This window comes from Gymnodraco acuticeps, unplaced genomic scaffold, assembly GCF_902827175.1.
Source record: "Gymnodraco acuticeps unplaced genomic scaffold, fGymAcu1.1, whole genome shotgun sequence".
Classification (NCBI taxonomy): domain Eukaryota; kingdom Metazoa; phylum Chordata; class Actinopteri; order Perciformes; family Bathydraconidae; genus Gymnodraco; species Gymnodraco acuticeps.
The window spans coordinates 134861-155100 of record NW_022992283.1 but is presented as its reverse complement, the minus strand read 5'-3'; the positions used below and the strand labels follow the sequence as shown (position 1 = coordinate 155100).

The window sequence follows — 20240 nt, the reverse complement described above, 5'->3', positions numbered from 1 at the left end:
CTCTACTTTAAAGAGTCCTCTCCTGCTGATGTTCAGGTGTATATCAGTATGTAGTGTCTCTACTTTAAAGAGTCCTCTCCTGCTGATGTTCAGGTGTATATCAGTATGTAGTGTCTCTACTTTAAAGAGTCCTCTCCTGCTGATGTTCAGGTGTATATCAGTATGTAGTGTCTCTACTTTAAAGAGTCCTCTCCTGCTGATGTTCAGGTGTATATCAGTATGTAGTGTCTCTACTTTAAAGAGTCCTCTCCTGCTGATGTTCAGGTGTATATCAGTATGTAGTGTCTCTACTTTAAAGAGTCCTCTCCTGCTGATGTTCAGGTGTATATCAGTATGTAGTGTCTCTACTTTAAAGAGTCCTCTCCAGCTGATGTTCAGGTGTATATCAGTATGTAGTGTCTCTACTTTAAAGAGTCCTCTCCTGCTGGTGTTCAGGTGTATATCAGTACGTAGTGTCTCTACTTTAAAGAGTCATCTCCTGCTGATGTTCAGGTGTATATCAGTATGTAGTGTCTCTACTTTAAAGAGTCCTCTCCTGCTGGTGTTCAGGTGTATATCAGTACGTAGTGTCTCTACTTTAAAGAGTCCTCTCCTGCTGATGTTCAGGTGTATATCAGTATGTAGTGTCTCTATTTTAAAGAGTCCTCTCCTGCTGATGTTCAGGTGTATATCAGAATGTTGTGTCTCTACTTTAAAGAGTCCTCTCCTGCTGATGTTCAGGTGTATATCAGTATGTAATGTCTCTACTTTAAAGAGTCCTCTCCTGCTGATGTTCAGGTGTATATCAGTATGTAGTGTCTCTACTTTAAAGAGTCCTCTCCTGCTGATGTTCAGGTGTATATCAGTATGTAGTGTCTCTATTTTAAAGAGTCCTCTCCTGCTGATGTTCAGGTGTATATCAGTAGTGTCTCTACTTTAAAGAGTCCTCTCCTGCTGATGTTCAGGTGTATATCAGTATGTAGTGTCTCTACTTTAAAGAGTCCTCTCCTGCTGGTGTTCAGGTGTATATCAGTACGTAGTGTCTCTACTTTAAAGAGTCCTCTCCTGCTGATGTTCAGGTGTATATCAGTATGTAGTGTCTCTATTTTAAAGAGTCCTCTCCTGCTGATGTTCAGGTGTATATCAGAATGTTGTGTCTCTACTTTAAAGAGTCCTCTCCTGCTGATGTTCAGGTGTATATCAGTATGTAATGTCTCTACTTTAAAGAGTCCTCTCCTGCTGATGTTCAGGTGTATATCAGTATGTAGTGTCTCTATTTTAAAGAGTCCTCTCCTGCTGATGTTCAGGTGTATATCAGTAGTGTCTCTACTTTAAAGAGTCCTCTCCTGCTGATGTTCAGGTGTATATCAGTAGTGTCTCTACTTTAAAGAGTCCTCTCCTGCTGATGTTCAGGTGTATATCAGTATGTAGTGTCTCTACTTTAAAGAGTCCTCTCCTGCTGATGTTCAGGTGTATATCAGTATGTAGTGTCTCTACTTTAAAGAGTCCTCTCCTGCTGATGTTCAGGTTTTATTGTTCTCATACTGCCTGTGCTGCAGCACCTCTCTTCACCCTCTGTCTGAAACCAGAGCCCAGTCTGCTCTGATTGGTTAGCTGGCCGGCTCTGTTGTGATTGGTCAACCGCTTAGAGATGTCCCGCCCCTTAGCCTATCACCTACAATGTGTTGGAGAGCTAGCCAATAGATGTGCAAGTGTTGCATAGTATTACATATTTTTGAAGTATGTGTTGTCTGTGTGGATATCAGTTTGAATAAAAAGTTAAAAACGTATTTCTGTCCATCCAGTTGAGCTGTCAGGTTTAAATCTGAGACTGAACGTCGATGAGGGGCAGGTAGAAGAGCTGAGGACACATAACACAGGTGACCTCAGATATATCATATACATATATTTGTTTTTTATTCTTATTTTATAATGTGACCTCTTGTGTGTTTTTCTGTTTCAGACAGACTATCAGCAGCTGTAATGGAGACTGAAGGTAACATCATCCTTATGCTAAATCTTTTTTTAGATGTGTGTGCTATCAACATAAGATAATGAGTTATTTTAACCTGTTTCAGCTCACAGCTTTGACCTCTCTGCTCTGAGAAATGAAACTAAAGGTAAATATTTATATCTATTAACAGCAAAACTTTAACAGTGAGAATAAAACTGCTAGATTTAACTTTTTTTCAGTCTTAGAGACACGGCTAACTGAGGCTGGCAGTCGGGTGATGAAGATCCAGACTGAAAGTTCAGGTAATTTACTTACATCATTCATCATTATTAGATATTAGAATGCTGGAAACTAGTTTGTGATTTGAAACCTGTTTTAATTTATTGACAAAATTACATTTAGTTAGAACAAGAAAAATAAGTTTGAACCAGAAAAGAAATGTGCTTATGATTTTAATTTGTATTTTCAGTTCTGTCTGTTCAACTTTCCTTGATGGAGTCCAGACTGACGGACAGACACAACGGCACCTCAGGTAGAGTTATATTTACTTTTCATTAACACAAGTTTTGTTTTCTTAGTTATTAATTAATCGGATATTCACTGTGTTTATCTTTAGAGTTGGAGGTCAGACTGGGTGTCGGTGAGAAACAGCTGGAAGATCTGAAGACAGAAAACACAGGTAACTATTACATTCATACAGATTCACGTTGGAGTGGAGTCAATATATTTTTGCTAAAAAGAAAGAGAACCATTAAGTGATTAATAAAAGTGAAACTGCAGAGGACCCAACACTTTTCCCTGAGGAACTCCTGTATAAACATAATGAACCCAAACGTTTGTTTCTTTAGGGTTGGAGGTCAGACTGAGCGTCAATGAGAAACTGCTGGAAGATCTGAAGACAGAAAACACAGGTAACATGTCAAACTAACTTGAAATAAATCAGATTTTGTGAAGTTGAAATTTGTATTCATGGTTTGGCAATCACATACTTCGACTGAATCAAGTAGTTGACATACAGAAAAACTTCAGGACTCCTACTGTTATCAAGCAAAACAAATCTAAAAATAAGTATACTATCATTTTGCTGTGTTTTGTCTAACTCTTTGTCCCTCTAACTGTTTTCTGATTTTCAGATTTTAGCTTCAGACTGAATGAAACTGATGACAGTCTACATCAGCTCAGAAACACCAACTCAGGTTTGGACTCAACTTCTTCACAACCAAATATTTATCCTTGGTTTTAACTAGTAAATATCAACGTTATGAAACAATTAAGAAAGATTAAGCTATTCATTATTAAGTTACATTATATTACATTATTACATTACATCAGTGGCGAACCGTGTCTATCACAACTGGACCTTCTGTAGACACATACTGTACACCCCCCCGCCCCCCCTCCCGCCGCGGCATTATAATGTCCGTCTTTTCACTGAATTGTCGTCTTGAAAATGGTACTCACAACAATTCCGGAACAACTTCATCTTCACCTGTTGCACTTGCCATTTCAACGTTAAAAACAATAAAACGGCATGAATTGCTTCGTCGCATTCATCTGGATCCTCTATCTCGAGCCAGTTAACTAGCGGGCCTTCTAGAGCACCTGGAACCGAGGGGAACTCTGGAAGAACACGCCCATTGGCTACAAATCAATATATGATTGGTTGATCAAACTGTCAGTCCAAACGTACGCTCTCATTCAGTGCAACGGCCAGGGCATTCGATCAAGGATGTAGAATACCTTGGTGAAGGATATTCTACCCAGAGACCCAGAACGAGATCTGATTGGTTGCTTTCTTTTCTAACACAAAACCACTGAAATGCGTAGTGCATGGTCCGAGAAGGACAAACAAATCAACGTAACACTGTAATATTACAGATTAACAACACAGATACCATTCTCATTTATTCATTTTATTTATATAATTAAATCGATTTTTTGTTTGTTTTATCTGAGTGTTTCAGGGTATTCTCTGAATACCTTGAAGGCCCTGACGGTTCGCCACTGCATTACATGTCACTTGTTAGACGCTTTTATCCAAAGCGACTTACATACATTCAGTACTGTGGGCAATCCCCACAGGAGCAATTTGGGTTGTCTCAGGGACACAACGACATGCTGACTGCAGTGGGTCTCGAACTTGCTATCATCTGATTTGAGGATCAGCGCACTAACCCACTGATCCACACCCTCCCTTAAGTCATTTTGGATGTAAAAAGTTTGACCAATTCTAAAACAAATGCCTTGTTTTTTCTATAATTGATGATGTTGTTATGAAAATCATTTTATCATTGATTTTTCTTCCTCCAGGTGAGCTGAAGGTGGCGTTCTCAGCCGGTTTGACTGATTCAGGATCAGTCGGACCTTTCAACGAGGAGAGGACGCTGATTTTCTCGAAAACAATCACCAACATCGGCCAGGCCTACAACCAGACAGCAGGTAAACCACATCGCTTTAAAGACCTGATCGTTATGTAAAGAACAACAAATGTTAATTTCTATACAGTCTGTGGTTCAGAGCTTCAAACTTTATTTGTACAGCACCTTTCACACAGGTTACTAGAGTTCACTGATGACTGACAAGCCTAATATAAGACAAAGTAACCGATAAGACAAAAATAATGTAGTAATACAATTTATAGTAAAAGAAAAAAACTTGAAATAACAATAAAACATCAAATAAAATGTTCGACTAAAATACAATAAATAGAGACCTTTAAAATAACAATTGAAGAGAGAATTCAATTTTAAACTGAAATACAATAAGGTATTTTAATAATGTAAATATCTAAAGCTGCCTCACCGAAGGTTTAAGTCCTTAAAGGCAAGTTTATTTATATAGCATCTTTCAACACAAGGCAATTCAAAGTGCTTTACAGAAATGAAAGACATTAAGAGCATAAAGAAGGATATTATAAAATGGCATTAAAAAAAGCAGAGATAATAAAACATGAATAACAAAGGTACAAAAAGAAAAGTCTTCAGACCCTGATCCTGATAGAACATGTACAATAAAGCTTAAAGGAATACGGAACATCTAAAACTGTGTGTTAACGTCAAACTGCTTTGTTTCTCAGGTGTGTTTACGGCTCCGGTCAGAGGACTTTACTTCTTCAGCTTCACGGCTGCAGATTACCTGAAGGGTTACATGGGTCTCTACCTGTACAAAAACAACCGGCCAATCATCTTCAACCTGGAGCTGAACGACCATGGTGGCTACGCTTCAACGTCCAATGGCATCGCTCTGCAGCTGGACGAAGGAGACATCGTTCGCCTCAGTCTGCCGGCGAGCTACCGACTCTACGACGACTCCCGAAACTTCAGCATCTTCTCCGGCTTCCTGCTGTTCCCCCTCTGACAAAACAGACCCAGGATCAGGGTACGAGTGAGACATCTTCTCCGACTTCCTGCTGTTTCCCCTCTGACAGAACAGACCCAGGATCAGGGTACGAGTGAGACATCTTCTCCGGCTTCCTGCTGTTTCCCCTCTGACAGAACAGACCCAGGATCAGGGTACGAGTGAGACATCTTCTCCGACTTCCTGCTGTTCCCCCTCTGACAGAACAGACCCAGGATCAGGGTACGAGCATGGTACGAGTGAGACATCTTCTCCGGCTTCCTGCTGTTCCCACTCTGACAGAACCGATCCAGGATCAGGGTACGAGTGAGACATCTTCTCAGGAAATAAACTATCCTTTCAGGTACTTCACCGAAGCTGGAAGACTGGACTTTTTATTTTGGTAGATACTTCCTATGGTTGCAACAAGGATGGACTAACTTCTGAAGATCCCAGGAAAATAATCATGTTACATTTATGAAGCTAATAAAAGTTCATAAACACAGCAATTTTTTAATTAGTCTTTTTTTTTTTTTTACTTTTACCTGTTTGTTTAATAGGGAAAAAGTTAGTTTCACCTCAATCTTTCCCCAAATGTGGATCCCCACTTAAAGGTCCCATGTCATGGCCATTTCTACTGATCATAATTCCATTGTTGAGGTCTACTCAAATAGATTTATATTGTGCAATTTTCCAAAATCTCATAGGTTTCTCATATAGCATCTCTGTATAGTGTGTGTATTCACTCTCTGTCCTAAACGGCTTATTGGAGCTCCTGCCCCCCCCCCCCCACACACACACACACACACCCGCAGCCTGGCTGGGAGTTTGTGTGTGTGCTCACACACCGACTCACAGCCTCGCCTCCATTTGGACCAATCCACGGACTTAACGTAACGGCTCCGCGGATTGGTCCATTTGGACCAATCCACGGAGGGGTCGTCGTTACGTCACTTGGTTTCTGGAAGAAAAAAATTGAAAAAGATAAATCTCCAACGAGGCGTTCTGGGGCAGCACAGACAGGTCTTCTCTGTGTTAGAGTTGTACTCGCTACGGGGTGTACTTTGAGGGTTTGTGACTGCAGACCGTTACATGCAGAAAAAGCTACATAACACAAGGGGACGGGTAATAACCAGAAAAGCACGACATGGGACCTTTAAATTCCCTTTAGTGTTGACTTCCTGTCTCTCTTCTTCTGCTGTTCCCTTTAGTGTTGACTTCCTGTCTGTTTTATTCTGCTGTTCCCTTTAGTGTTTACTTCTTGTCTTCTTCTGCTGTTCCCTTTAGTGTTGACTTCCTGTCTGTTTTATTCTGTTGTTCCCTTTAGTGTTTACTTCCCGTCTTCTTCTGCTGTTCCCTCTATTGTTGACTTCCTGTCTGTCTTCTGCTGTTCCCTTTAGTGTTTACTTCCTGTTTGTCTTCTTCTGCTGTTCCCTTTATTGTTTACTTCCTGTTTGTCTTCTTCTGCTGTTCCCTTTAGTGTTTACTTCCTGTCTGTCGACCAATCAGAATCAAGTATTTGACTAAGCCGTGTAATAACAAAAGTTAACCTTCATAAAAACACAAACCTCTTAATAAGTCTCAAACTTTTATTACATATTGACAAAAAAACATTTGACCTGTTTGTTTTTATGTTAGTGAAAAAGTTTCACAACAATTTGACCCCAAATGTAAACCCAACAAGCCCTAAAAGTGTTTCTCTAACAACAATTTTAAAAAATCCATGATTTTGGAAAAACATGGTGGTCAGTGTGAGAAGAATAAAGAGCCAGTCAGTGTTCAGCAGTCTGACAGGTAAGATGTAACATCAACACAATAAATACAAACTATAAATCGTACTTGAATTCAGCGTTTAAGGTTCAAGTGAATTCAGGAAAGAAAATATACATCAAACTGTGATAAAAAACATCTCATATTGCTGTTTGCTCCTTTGAAAAGTCTCTACAGTCTAACATCAATGTTTCTACAACAATAATCCAAACGATGGGAATGAAAAAGGAAAAATGTCCACGATTCAGTCGCAGAAATGTCTTTAAAAAACAACTTGATAAAAACGTCAGTTTCTAAAAAACTTTAAAGTGATTCGACGTGTCCTTTAAGACCAGAGAGATTCTTGCATACCAATAAAAAAGGAATAAAAAGTCCAGACGAAAAACAAAATGGCTTCAGATCCTTCATCTGTGACGACGAGGAGGTAAGGGGAAGAGGAAGAGCAGAGAGAAAGACGATTAGAAGATGGAGGAGAGGAAATGGGAAAGTGAGGAAGAATCGATGAAGTTGTTTTGTTTTATTGTTCTGTTATTAGTAGATTTCCAGCACTGTATGTTGCATGTTTTTATTTGATTGTATTTACTTGTTTAAAATGAAATGTGTCTTTCGGTTGACTTACAAAATCTTTGATTAACGTGCACTGTCCCTGTTAAATAAATGAATAAATAAAGAAGAGGCAAAGAAATGAGAGAAAAATAATAATACAAGGAATACAAGTTGAGCGAAAAGCTAAATGTCTTCAGATCAGTCATCTGTGAGGATGAGGAGGATGAGGAAGTAGGGGGTAAAGGAGGAGGAAGACTAAGGGAAGAGAAGTAGGAGACAGAAGGTGCATCTCACTTCGGTTAAATGGATTCCTTGCGTCCCTCACTTGCGTCGTTTCCCTGCGACTAGTCCCTCCGACCAGGGAAGCAAGGGGAGACGCAAGGAAACCACGAGAAGCAGGGAAATGAGTTTTAAGAGCAATGGGATGTCGTTTCCTCCGGAGCGTCACGTGAAGCGACGTCCGTTTGTGATGACGCCGCACAGCTGATCGTCTGACAGCAGCCAGATCAGTGCATGCGCTGCATCGTCCAATCAGTGAGCGATACACAGTAAGGGGGCGGGGCGAGTGTCTGAGGATTTCACTGGAGGATGGTCTGGTGGTTCCTCGATTATCGTTCCTCCGTTATCACTCCTCGATCCTCCGGCACAAATAAGGCCACTGGGATGGTACTCAAGATGGCGCAGACAAATCAACTTCCGGTGAGACCGAGCCCGAGGAACGAGGAAATGAAAAATAACCGAAGTGAGACGCACCCATAGAGGAAGAGAGGAAGCAGAAAATAGGGAAAGAAAGATGGAAGAAAAAGGGGAACAAGTATTAGGAAGAAGAGGTAGAGAAGATGATGAAGAGTAGGCGATGAAGAGTAGTGTTCAGTTGTTGATCCTCCTGTTCACGGCCTGCAGCAGCAGAAGAGAATATTCCTCCAGCAGAGCAGCCATCTTTTCCCCCCCAACGCCCCCCTCTACCGCTGGGGCGGCGAGCGGCAGACAGTCAAGCTCCGCCCTCATGGTCTGGAAGGCTTCTGATAGGACGACGGCCATCTGCTGCTGGTGGGGGGCGGGGCCATCGCAGGAGGAGCCTCTCACCTGGAGGAGAGAGAGAGAGAGAGACAGGTGAGAATCAAGAGTGAACATAATAATATATGCAGAACTAAAATCGAGTAGGATTGGTTTTTTTAAGTCATCGAAAAAAGAATTCTGGAGTTGCAGGTCATTGAAGAATGTGGATTTAAATAAGATAAAACTAATTTAACCCAATTAATAACTTTATTCGATTTCAGGGTTTTGTTTGAGGATTATTCTCTCTTTTATTGATTTTTTTATTTATTACATCATAAAATAGTACAGACATTCAAAGCTTTATTTTCCATCGGGCAAATCCTATAGACCAGGGGTTCCCAAAAAGTCTCAAAAATGCTACAACTACTGTCACAAACTGGATGAATGTGAAGTATTTTGTTAAAGGAGGACGAAAGCGTAATTAAGGAGCACTATTGGAGTGACTTTGATGGTTATTGGACTCAGGATTAATTCATTTGGATTCCCGCTGTATGAAGAAATTAAAGGACGGCGGAAGTGGAAACAATTCACGAAGGGATTAAACTGTTTAAAACACATGCTCAAAGTAAGCCGGATTTTGCCGATGTGTTTATGTGGATTCAAAAGAGACCGATCTGATCGGAGCAACTGTGACAAATAATCCAACTGAAACCGGCATGGACAATGACTGTGTTTTAAAAAATGCGCTTATCCAGAAAAGCCTGGTTTGGACACTTTACGGGCAGAAGAAACATTTATATTAAAGAAAGAATTATACATTTCTGTCTTTTTATGCCTTTAATACTAACTTGAATTTTTATTCAAATTAATTAATCAATTATTTTTTATATTTTATTGTAATGTAGAGACAAGGCTTTTAGTGACAATCATGTATTGCCTGGCGCCCCCCTGCGATCTTTGGCGCCCCCCCCCCCCCCAGGTTGGGAACCCCTGCTATAGACCAAACATGGTGACAATAACTTGAGTTTGCAAATAGCCTTCCCTCAGCTGAAAGTAAACTTTGACTCTGAAAAACAGCTTGAATGACAGACTCACCTTCCTGTACAGGTGTGTGGCTCTCTTGAAGCAGCTCTGCAGCTCATTGGTCAGAGCTCTGCAGGTCTCCACACTGATTGGCTGATCTGAATACAGAGAAGTAGATGTGCTTGAAGGTTAAATATGTATAGAGGGAGTGAAAAAGAAAAGTGAAATGCAGTGGAAGAAAAAGTGGACACGTCTCACCCGTCCGTACAGAACGAGAGGAAGAGTGATGAAGAGGAGGATGAAGGTGAGGGGTGGAGCTCAGACGTAGGATGAAAGGAGGAGAGTGATGAGGAGGAAGATGATGAGGTGGAGGAGGATGAAGGTGAGGGGTTAAAGGAGGAAGAGGATGAGAGTCCAAACCTTCGTCATCTCTCGGCTCCACGCTGCTGCTTCCTGGAGTCTGAAGCTCCGCCTCCTGCTGTGTCGAAGGGAGAGGAGTCAGCGGGGAGACGGAGACGGGAGGAGGCCGCGACGAGGAAGACGAGGAGGAAGACGAGGAAGAAGACAAGGAGGAAGATAAGATGGCCAGCGAAGGCTTGTCCGGTAAGGGTCTGCTGCCTCCTGGGACTCGAGCCTGGAGACCCCGAGAGGGAGGAGGGGCTCCTGTGTTAATCAGAGAGAAAGAGAGTGTATACGAACTTTAAAGAGTGCGTTGAAGACCTACATTTTTCTCTTTCAATATTTGTATACATACTAGGGATGGGAATTTGAAAGCAAATATATATTCGACTATTCAACCCCCAAAAAAACAGTCAACCGAAATGAAATGTACAACAAAGAAAATGTGGGAAAAATATTTACAAAAAAATAATAATAATTAATTAATTTTGAAAAATAAATAAATACATGTTCAAATAATTATAGAAACCAAGTCGAATGTGTCAAATGTATTGAACTGGTGATCACAGTTTGAGCAGCTGACAGCTATAGGCCTACAGCTTTCATGCTTAAAACATAACTTGGTTTTTAAATGAAAGAGGGATCAAACACGAACAACATAACGGGTTAGGGTAACGTAACCCGTGACAACAGAGATCAACAACCTATAACAGGGCCTATGCACAGAATGCAGCTATTCAATACTCATTCTTGTTTAAGAATATGAGCATGTCTACTCAGGGGAGAGGCGATTCAAAATCAGGCCAGCTGTAGAGAAGACCCTCTCAGCTGGAATGTGGGCATAAGATGAGGTTTGAGTCTGCGTGATCTGCGAGTAGGGAGGGGCAGCAGCCGTATCATTAGCTAGAACTAACTAGATCTGATGGATTTGGACATAAACGCGAGTGAAGTATAACCGGACGCTAGAGAGAGATCAGCACCTGCAGCTCTGCCCGCTGTGAGGGACCGGTGAGCGGAGCAAAGCACACCTTTAGACCTGACACACTTAGCTATGGCACTGTCGTATACATTGAATTATTCCATTTGATCATATGTAATCAACTTAGGCACCCCTCCCAAAAAAAAAGAAGATATATATTAATATTCATAACTCATTCGAAAACCTGAATAATTTCGAATATTCGATTCATCGTTCCCATCCCTAATGCATACAATACAAAAAAACATTAGGGACAACAGAACCAAACCTAATAGAACTCACAAAACAATAACATCAAACAACGACACAAACAGCAACAGTAGCAACCGAGTACTCATGTGTGAGTTTATCATGTTATCTTTAAGCCCACAGTTAGAACCCTTGACCATTCTTCCTTCATGTTCGGTGCAATTGGACACTAGTCTCTAAACTCATCCAGAGGTCCTCGCCGCTGTGTGACAGCTGCTCCAGGATCAGTTTTTCAAACCATAACAAAAGATTAGGCGGATCTTCATCCAACCATTTCTGGAGGATTGTGAGTAATGCTGCATTCAGAGCAAAACCTATAATGTCTACGTTCGTGATTTAAATCTGATCCGAGGACACGGTTACATAAGTTAAAAGGTAAATCTATGCCAAACACTTTTCTGATCTCAGTTTGCATTGACTCCCAAAAAGATACAGTATCATTTTAGGTAGGACTGCTCGATTATTTGGGTCAATAATTGATATCACGATTAATAAAAACGATTATCCATTTACTTTGAAAACATCCATTTATTGAACAAAAATGTTTTAACAGTATGTTTTTAACAGTTGATTACCCTGAACTTTAAGTATAATTCAACTGAAAGACCAATACAAAATATATAATCGTTTTATTTCGATTATGTTGATTTCATAATCGTTGCAAGCCAAAATCGTAATTGCGATTAAAATACGATGAATTGAGCAGCCCTAGGGCACGACCACATGAGATGACTGTAATTGCCACAGCTACGTTTTTAACAAAGCCTTCAAGTAGAGCTGGCATTTTATGGTATTCATTTTATTTTATTGTTATGGTAATTCATTTGAATGTTTCATGTATTTTTATTGTCTTTTGTTGAATCTTATTTTGTTTTATTTCTATTTGTATTCCACACACTATCTTTTCTTCTAATTTTGCTGTAACTCCATCATATACAATGTTGTTGTTGTTGTTGTTGTTGTTGTTGTTGTTGTTGTTTGTTTTTAATCTGTAAATCCCACTGAGACAAATGGTTGTTTTGTGATATTGGGTTATACAAATAAAGTTTGATTTGATTTTCATTTGGTTACCCAGAGACGAGGAGGCGACGACGGGAACGACGGCGGCGTGAGGAGGCGTGGCCAAAGCTGCGTTTGAGGGAACCACGGCAACAAGAAGAGGAGGAGGAAGAGGAGGAGTGTCTTTGATTTGAGAAGAGGAGGAAGAGGAAGTTACTGAGGGGTCTTCATCGCCATTTTCAGGGACGTTGAGGCCATCGCCGATAGAAATGGAGCGAGACATTTTCGCCATGGAGCTGGTGGTCGGACTCATGTAGGAGCGAGACGTCAACACAGAGGAGGAGGAAGAGGAGGAGGGGGCGGGGGATGAGGATTTCCTCGGGGTGGCGAAGGCAGAAGGAAAGGGAGAAGGAGCTGGAGTGAAGGAGGAGAAGGAGGTGGGGGCGTGTTCCTGATGAGGGGATTTGGGGGATTTAGGGGAGGTGGGGTTGGGTCTCTGGAGGGTGGAGGGTAAAGATGGAGGACGTCTGGGGGAGGAAGGGAGGGTGGTGGGACGCTGGAGGGGGAGAAGCTTCAGAGGGGGGAGGTCTCTGCAGGGGGAGAGGGGGGAGTCACCTGAAGAGAGAGAGGGAGAAGGAGTGTTATTTATATCCTTAATAAAGGTTACCTATTATGCAAAATCCTCTTCTTCATGTCTCTTCTACATCAACATGTGTCCCCTCTTCTTCATGTCTCTTCTACATCAACATGTGTCCCCTCTTCTTCATGTCTCTTCTACATCAACATGTGTCCCCTCTGTGGACAGTATAATAAGGGACCTTTAAGGCCGGAACCGGCTGGCTAAAGCAACAATTATTTTAGTTACTTTTAAATTGTACGCAATATTAAGAATATTTTCCCTGTCGCTGTAAGACAGTTCTTTCCAAAGGGGGAATGAATCTCTCATCTATGCTCTTTTCAAAGCTACCAGACTCCATTGACACAAGCAGTCATATCCCCTCCCTGAGCACAAAAGTTGCCGCTGCTTTTAATTGTTAATTTGTTAATGTGTTACTAAGGCAAAGTGGAACTACCCCTTCAAAATACCAACATCACGCAAAAACAGAAAAACAATAACCGATCAAGGCAGAGATAAAATGGTGGCTAAAGCTAAAATATGTCTTGTACAGAAGTAGCTTAGCTTGTGTTCCAGTTCTCTGGCATTCTCTCTGTTCCTCAAGATTAGGTGAGTTCTGCTGCCCTCCATTTATTGTAGAGGTCACTGACTCACATGTTGCTTGAAGATGGGATATTTAGATAAATCAGATCTTGTAAATATCTGGGAGAAAACTTATTTTACTATATTTTACCAGAATCAGGAAATGTTGCGTTAGAAAATAAGCTGTGTTCTGATGCTAGCTGGTGATTTTCTAATAAATATGTAATAAATATGTATCATCTGAGATACAACTCAAAATAAGATTTTTGACTTAACAAGATGATGCATTGTCTAAAAACAAGACCTGATATCTCACTGCAGTGTCACTTCTGAAGTTATTGTGTCTTATATCAGGGTGAGACCTGTGTCGGTGAGCAGACTCTGGACCGACTGAGCCTTCCTGAGTCCAGATGAGGAGTTCAGATGAGAGACGGTGGCTCTGGCTGTCGGGCCGAGGTTCCTCCGGCACTCCCCCGAGGTCTGGACCTTCTTCTTCTGTGGTGAGGGTCTCTGGTTTGAAGAGATCTCCTGCTCGACCCGGTTCTGGAGCTGATCTTTACCCGGCTGGATGTTGTCCTGCGTTTGGTCCTGATTGAGGTTCTGTTTCTGGTCCTTAGTTGAAAAGGTTTGGTCCTGATTGAGGTTCTGTTTCTGGTCCTTAGTTGAAAAGGTTTGGTCCTGATTGTGGTTCTGGTTCTGCTCCTGGTTCCATGATAACTTCTTGTCCTGGGTCCGGTTCTCCTCCATTAAAGGTCGGACTTCTGAGACCAGAGGACGGGCTTTCGCCTCCGATCCTCCTCCTCGAGATGGGAGAGGAAGCACAGTCCGGCTGAGAGGGAGACAAAAGACTTTTCATCAGAAACACAACAGACCAGACGAAGAACCAGATGTTTTTTTGATCAACCGTCTTTCAGCTTTACCTTCCAGCTGGATTCTGGGAGAGGAACCTGGAGGAGATGCTGAGGCTCTCACTGGAGCTGTGAGACGCCCTGCTGGGACTCCCTACGGAAAACACAGTTAACATGTTTTAATCCACCAAATATCCTTTTATCCATCTGTTTTAAGACACCAGAAAACATCACAATCTTGGCTTCCTGTCCGTTAAAGTTCAGCTCTGTCAGGACTACAACGATCAAAGTTCATCACATGTCGAGTCAAAGGAAAGTCTTCAACCCAAGTCTTAAGGGCCAAAACAATTATAAATACAAGTCTGAGTCTTAGACCCCATTTACACGGTAACGTTTACGCACCAAATTCGTTTTCAAAAAAGTCTTCTGTTCACACGCATTTGGCTCATTTAACGTGTCCGTTCACACGAGACCACTGGAAACGCTGTAGTACATATGCCGGGCCTGTAAGTGGCGCTGTACTTTCGCCACAAAATACACCAAAAGCAGCGAAGAAGACCCCCGAGCATGGTTGCCATGGTTGCCCTTCTGTTCATGCCCCGCGGTGGATTTAGCAACATGTAGTTCATGTAGTTCTCCATGTCCACTTGTTGCTGATGGTTGTGGTAGAGGAGCTGTAGATGTTGCACTAACATCTGTAGCATGGTCAGTAGCAGTAGCAGGAGCTAATGACAGTAGCTACTGACCATGCTACATCAATGAGCAGCTGAGGTGTGGAGAGGCGGGGCTATGGCTTCATCGTTATCAGGAAATGATCGTATAGGGCGTACACACAGAGCCGTTTGGCCCCCCAGAGCGTTCCGGTTGCAGGTCTATCCACCTTGGGACCCGTTATCGTTTGCGGGGTCCGTTTCCGCGGTTCCGTTATGGCCTCGTGTGAACGAACGGGCTATATGCGAGAGAAAAGTAGCAGATACAACCCATTTCGTTCTCGTGTAAACACCGTCTTACTGTAAGTCCTTCAAGACAATCAGAAGTTCAAGACTAAAGTCCTTTGAGACAATTACAATTACAAGTCCAAAGTCCTTCTAAACAATTAAGTCAATATTCAATAAAGTCTAAAATCTTCAAGACAACCACAAGTCCAGGTCTAAAGTCCTTCGAGACCATTACAAGTTCAAGTCTAAAGTCTAAAGTAAATAAGGTGCTGACAGGGTTAATGTTTTGTGTGGTTCGTGGAGTTGTTTCCTGATTTACCTAAGCCTGAGAGGTTGGCCAGTGTCCCAAAGTTTTCCTTCAGGAAAGTTTCCTGGTCTGGAGTCTGAGGGACGACCTGAGAGGCCTTGAGCTGTTCTTCTCCTCTTCTTCTTCCTCCCTCCTCTTCATCCTCATCCATCTCCATCTCAGAGGAGTTTCCATCCATACTGAGAGGCTCCGTGGGCTCGGAATCTGAGAGAGGACACGAAGGAAAAAGACGGAATGAGAACGATTACATCAGGTAAGTGACAGGAAAAGGAAATGTCTGTATTGTATCTTTGTATGTCTGGCCAGGTTTCCATCCAAATGTATTGAGAATTTAATGGTATTTAAAGAAAAGTAATGCTTGTTGCCATCCACTACCATTATAATAAAGCTTTATTTATACAGCACTTTTAATACAACACATGCAGCTCAAAGTGCTTTACAAAGGGACACATCACAAGTTAAAAACTAACAATAAGAAATTCCCCTCAGATTGTTTGTTAAGAACTTTAAAAGGTACATGCAGCAAAATATTACATTTGATCAGGTTCATAGACACAAGGAGGTCAAATGTATGATAATAAAAATAAAATAAATGATTATGCGGTTATTAGGAGTTGATAAACACATTAAGTGCAATTCACCAGCAGATCCTGACCTAAGATGAACTTATTAAAAGAGCAGCAGTCAAAGCTTAAAACAATGTAGAGCACTGATTCAAGATTCAAGGCTTTTATTGTCATGTGAGCTACGGTGTAGATGTGTCAATGAAAATCTGAGCTCCTCCAACAGAGCAACACAATAGAACAGATAAAATGGTGCACTGGATTTAAATATCTGCTTTTTCTAATGTGTAAAATCATATTTTTTTCCGCTAAATCTGTTTTCAGTGCACTGTTAGCAATACATCAACGTTCCTACCTCAGCCAAGAGGAAACCATTGTTAGCCATAATTAAAGATTTGTTTCTGTGTCTCTCTGTCTCACCGTCTCCTGCCGGTCTCACAGGACTGGACAGTCTGGAGCTGAATCCCAACGAGCAGCCGCTGTCTGGACTGGGTTTGTCCTGACGTTCACCTGCAGGACACGCCTCCTTCACCTGGAACTCACTGACAGGAAGAGGCGGGGCTTACTTTAAAGGTCCCCTATTATACTGTTTTTCATCAATATATCACAGGTCTCAGATATATACAGAGCATGTCTCTGATTGGCTGAAACACCAAACAGATCATTGCAGCATTACCCATAATCCCCTCTGTTTTAGCCCTGTTTCCAAAGTGCTGATTCTCTGTCTGTTACTTTAGATGAAAATAAGGAGCCCCTCCCCACGCCCCTCTGAGAGAGATTTGGTTACAAAGAACTCAATGGTGCTCTAGGAGGAGATTCAGGTGATAAGAGGGGGGGGGGGGGTGATGTAGAAGAGACATGAAGAAGTGGATTTTGCATAATAGGTGACCTTTAATGTGTACGTTCCAATACTCATACTACAAAACTTTTAAAACATCCGAAAATGATATATTGTTTTCTCCCAATACATACAATTTCAAATGCTGTATGCTAAAAATACCAGGATGTCCAACTGTATCCTGTCACATTTGTGCACGTGCAAGCAAGTCAGCATGCATGTTTGGCTTTTTTCAGACTAACAATCCTCTGACAGGGTTACTGTGAGGAATGAGGTCCCAGCATGCAACAGTATCTACTTTATAAGGGCAGCTGCAGTAGATACTAAAAGTACAAAGTATGTGATTTGTAAAAGTGTGCTGAGGATGAAATCAGGAAACATTCCTACCTTCCTGCCAGGCTCACTCTGTCCTCCCATTGGTCGGGATACAGAACCACAGCCTCCATGTCTGGGCTCTGATTGGACAGCTGGATAAAGTCTGGCCTCTGATTGGTCCTTGCCTCACTGCCCTCAGCCTTCACAGACAGAATGACACACAAGGTCATTAATCTGAGCATGCAGCGGAGATACTTGTGATTAAATGTTTTAAGATAAGATGGAACTTTATTTATCCCCTTGGGTAAATTCAGGCGTTTATAGCAGCAACAGGGTCAGAGTGAAAAACAGGATTCAGACAAGGTAAAAATAAAGATAAAATAGAACAAAAATGTAAATAATAATACCAAAAAAAAGAAGTGATGAAGTGATGAAGTAACTAATGAAACAAGATATCACAATAATGCCTTTCTTCCTGTTACGTGACTAGCCCCAGAAGAAGCTTGTAAGTAAATCTTAAAGTTAGATATTGCCTGTTCTCACCCATGCAGACGGGACCTGCAGACTGACGGTGCTCCCCAGCTCCTGATTGGCCCTGTGAAGCCCCGCCTCCACACCTGGGCTCCGCCTCTTAGTGCAGGGGGAGGGGCTAACATCCAGAGGGCGCGTCTTCCCCTGGGTTACACAGACAAACGGTCAGGTTAACTCTTATTTCATCCCAAAATGTGGTGTTTACATAAAGGAATACTTTGCCCTAAAACTAAAGTTATGTATACCGATAAGCACCTTGTTTTACTTTATAGGCTTTAAGTAGAGGCATGTGAAAAACAACAACGTTTTCGTGGAGGTAACACAGGGAGAGTATTCCTTTAATCAGGTTTCATTTGTGTTAATATGTTTGTGTGAGTGCCCTCCTCACCTCCTCCTGCTCCTGTTTCTCGGGGCAGAACGAGTCCAGCAGCCTCAGGTCCAGCATGGACTTCACCATCAGGACCCCGTCTCCCACCGTCCTGCGGGACCAGCGCCGGCGAGGGAGGCGACTCCCACAATCCTCCTGAAGAACCCCAAATACAGAGAACACTGAGGGACATTTCTACTGAAACAATGCTGTGATCTCAAAGGTCCCCTATTATACTGTTCTTCATCAATATATCCCAGGTCTCAGATATATACAGAACCTGTCTCTGATTACCCATAATCCCCTCTGTTTCAGCCCTGTTTCCAAGTGCTGATTCTCTGTCTGTTACTTTAGATGAAAATAAGGAGCCCCTCCCCACGCCCCTCTGAGAGAGATTTGGTTACAAAGAACTCAATGGTGCTCTAGGAGGAGATTCAGGTGATAAGGGGGGGGGGGGGGGGGGGGGGGGGGGTTACCTGGTTGCTGATTGGCTAATGGTTACACAAGACAAAACATCGTTATGACATCATCAAGTGACCAAAATCTGATCAGCTCATTTTCAGACAGGTTTTTATAGAAATGGATCAAAAAGAGAGAGAATCTTTGTTCCTGAAACTTTCAGAGTCTCTTTCACACGAGGGGACACATGTTGATGTAGAAGAGACATGAAGAAGAGGGACACATGTTGATGTAGAAGAGACATGAAGAAGAGGGGACACATGTTGATGTAGAAGAGACATGAAGAAGAGGGGACACATGTTTGATGTAGAAGAGGACATGAAGAAGAGGGGACACATGTTGATGTAGAAGAGACATGAAGAAGAGGGGACACATGTTGATGTCGAAGAGACATGAAGAAGAGGGGACACATGTTGATGTCGAAGAGACATGAAGAAGAGGGGACACATGTTGATGTCGAAGAGACATGAAGAAGAGGGGACACATGTTGATGTAGAAGAGACATGAAGGAGAGGGGACACATGTTGATGTCGAAGAGACATGAAGAAGAGGGGACACATGTTGATGTCGAAGAGACATGAAGAAGAGGGACACATGTTGATGTCGAAGAGACATGAAGAAGAGGGACACATGTTGATGTAGAAGAGACATGAAGAGAGGGGACACATGTTGATGTAGAAGAGACATGAAGGAGAGGGGACACATGTTGATGTAGAAGAGACATGAAGAAGAGGGGACACATGTTGATGTAGAAGAGACATGAAGAAGAGGGGACACATGTTGATATAGAAGAGACATGAAGAAGAGGGGACACATGTTGATGTAGAAGAGACATGAAGAAGAGAGGACACATGTTGATGTAGAAGAGACATGAAGAAGAGGGGACACATGTTGATGTAGAAGAGACATGAAGAAGAGGGGACACATGTTGATGTAGAAGAGACATGAAGAAGAGGGGACACATGTTGATGTAGAAGAGACATGAAGAAGAGGGGACACATGTTGATGTAGAAGAGACATGAAGAAGAGGGGACACATGTTGATGTAGAAGAGACATGAAGGAGAGGGGACACATGTTGATGTAGAAGAGACATGAAGAAGAGGGGACACATGTTGATATAGAAGAGACATGAAGAAGAGGGGACACATGTTGATGTAGAAGAGACATGAAGAAGAGGGGACACATGTTGATGTAGAAGAGACATGAAGAAGAGGGGACCACATGTTGATGTAGAAGAGACATGAAGAAGAGGGGACACATGTTGATGTAGAAGAGACATGAAGAAGAGGGGACACATGTTGATGTAGAAGAGACATGAAGAAGAGGGGACACATGTTGATGTAGAAGAGACATGAAGAAGTGGATTCTGCATAATAGGTGAAGTCTTTAAAATGCCAACATTTTATGAATGCTTGCCCAAAAATGCATTAATTAGAGAGATAAAATGTATCATTTATGCACAGAAATTAAGTTGTTTTCACTTCACAAGGGTTTTGTTGTAAAATACATCAGTACACACTAGTAAGCAGCATGCTAACTTGCTAACTGATTCCAACACTAATGTTTACACCTCAGACTTCCGTTTTTAGTGCATACACACTTTGAGAATAAGAAATATTAAAGACTGTAAATATCTAATGTT

At 41.9% G+C, this 20240-nt stretch overlaps 2 protein-coding genes across 2 annotated transcripts in view; one reads left to right on the top strand and one right to left on the bottom strand.

Moving 5' to 3' along the window:
* The window catches only part of LOC117540660 (centrosome-associated protein CEP250-like), a 39190-nt gene extending 33412 nt beyond the window's left edge, over nt 1–5778 (top strand). Inside the window, exons 57-66 of the mRNA XM_034207421.1 lie at nt 1785–1859; nt 1943–1975; nt 2058–2099; nt 2173–2235; nt 2403–2465; nt 2550–2612; nt 2782–2844; nt 3067–3129; nt 4244–4372; nt 5010–5778. Of these exons, the coding sequence (XP_034063312.1) occupies nt 1785–1859; nt 1943–1975; nt 2058–2099; nt 2173–2235; nt 2403–2465; nt 2550–2612; nt 2782–2844; nt 3067–3129; nt 4244–4372; nt 5010–5290 (875 nt within the window). The 3' untranslated portion in view covers nt 5291–5778. The remainder of the gene's footprint in view (nt 1–1784; nt 1860–1942; nt 1976–2057; nt 2100–2172; nt 2236–2402; nt 2466–2549; nt 2613–2781; nt 2845–3066; nt 3130–4243; nt 4373–5009) is intronic.
* Nucleotides 5779–6840: 1062 nt separating this feature from the next.
* The window catches only part of mapkbp1 (mitogen-activated protein kinase binding protein 1), a 57622-nt gene continuing 44222 nt past the window's right edge, over nt 6841–20240 (bottom strand). Inside the window, 11 exon segments of the mRNA XM_034207423.1 lie at nt 6841–8671; nt 9680–9765; nt 10028–10270; nt 12306–12848; nt 13794–14260; nt 14352–14433; nt 15537–15728; nt 16508–16629; nt 17313–17440; nt 17784–17915; nt 18160–18294. Of these exon segments, the coding sequence (XP_034063314.1) occupies nt 8456–8671; nt 9680–9765; nt 10028–10270; nt 12306–12848; nt 13794–14260; nt 14352–14433; nt 15537–15728; nt 16508–16629; nt 17313–17440; nt 17784–17915; nt 18160–18294 (2346 nt within the window). The 3' untranslated portion in view covers nt 6841–8455.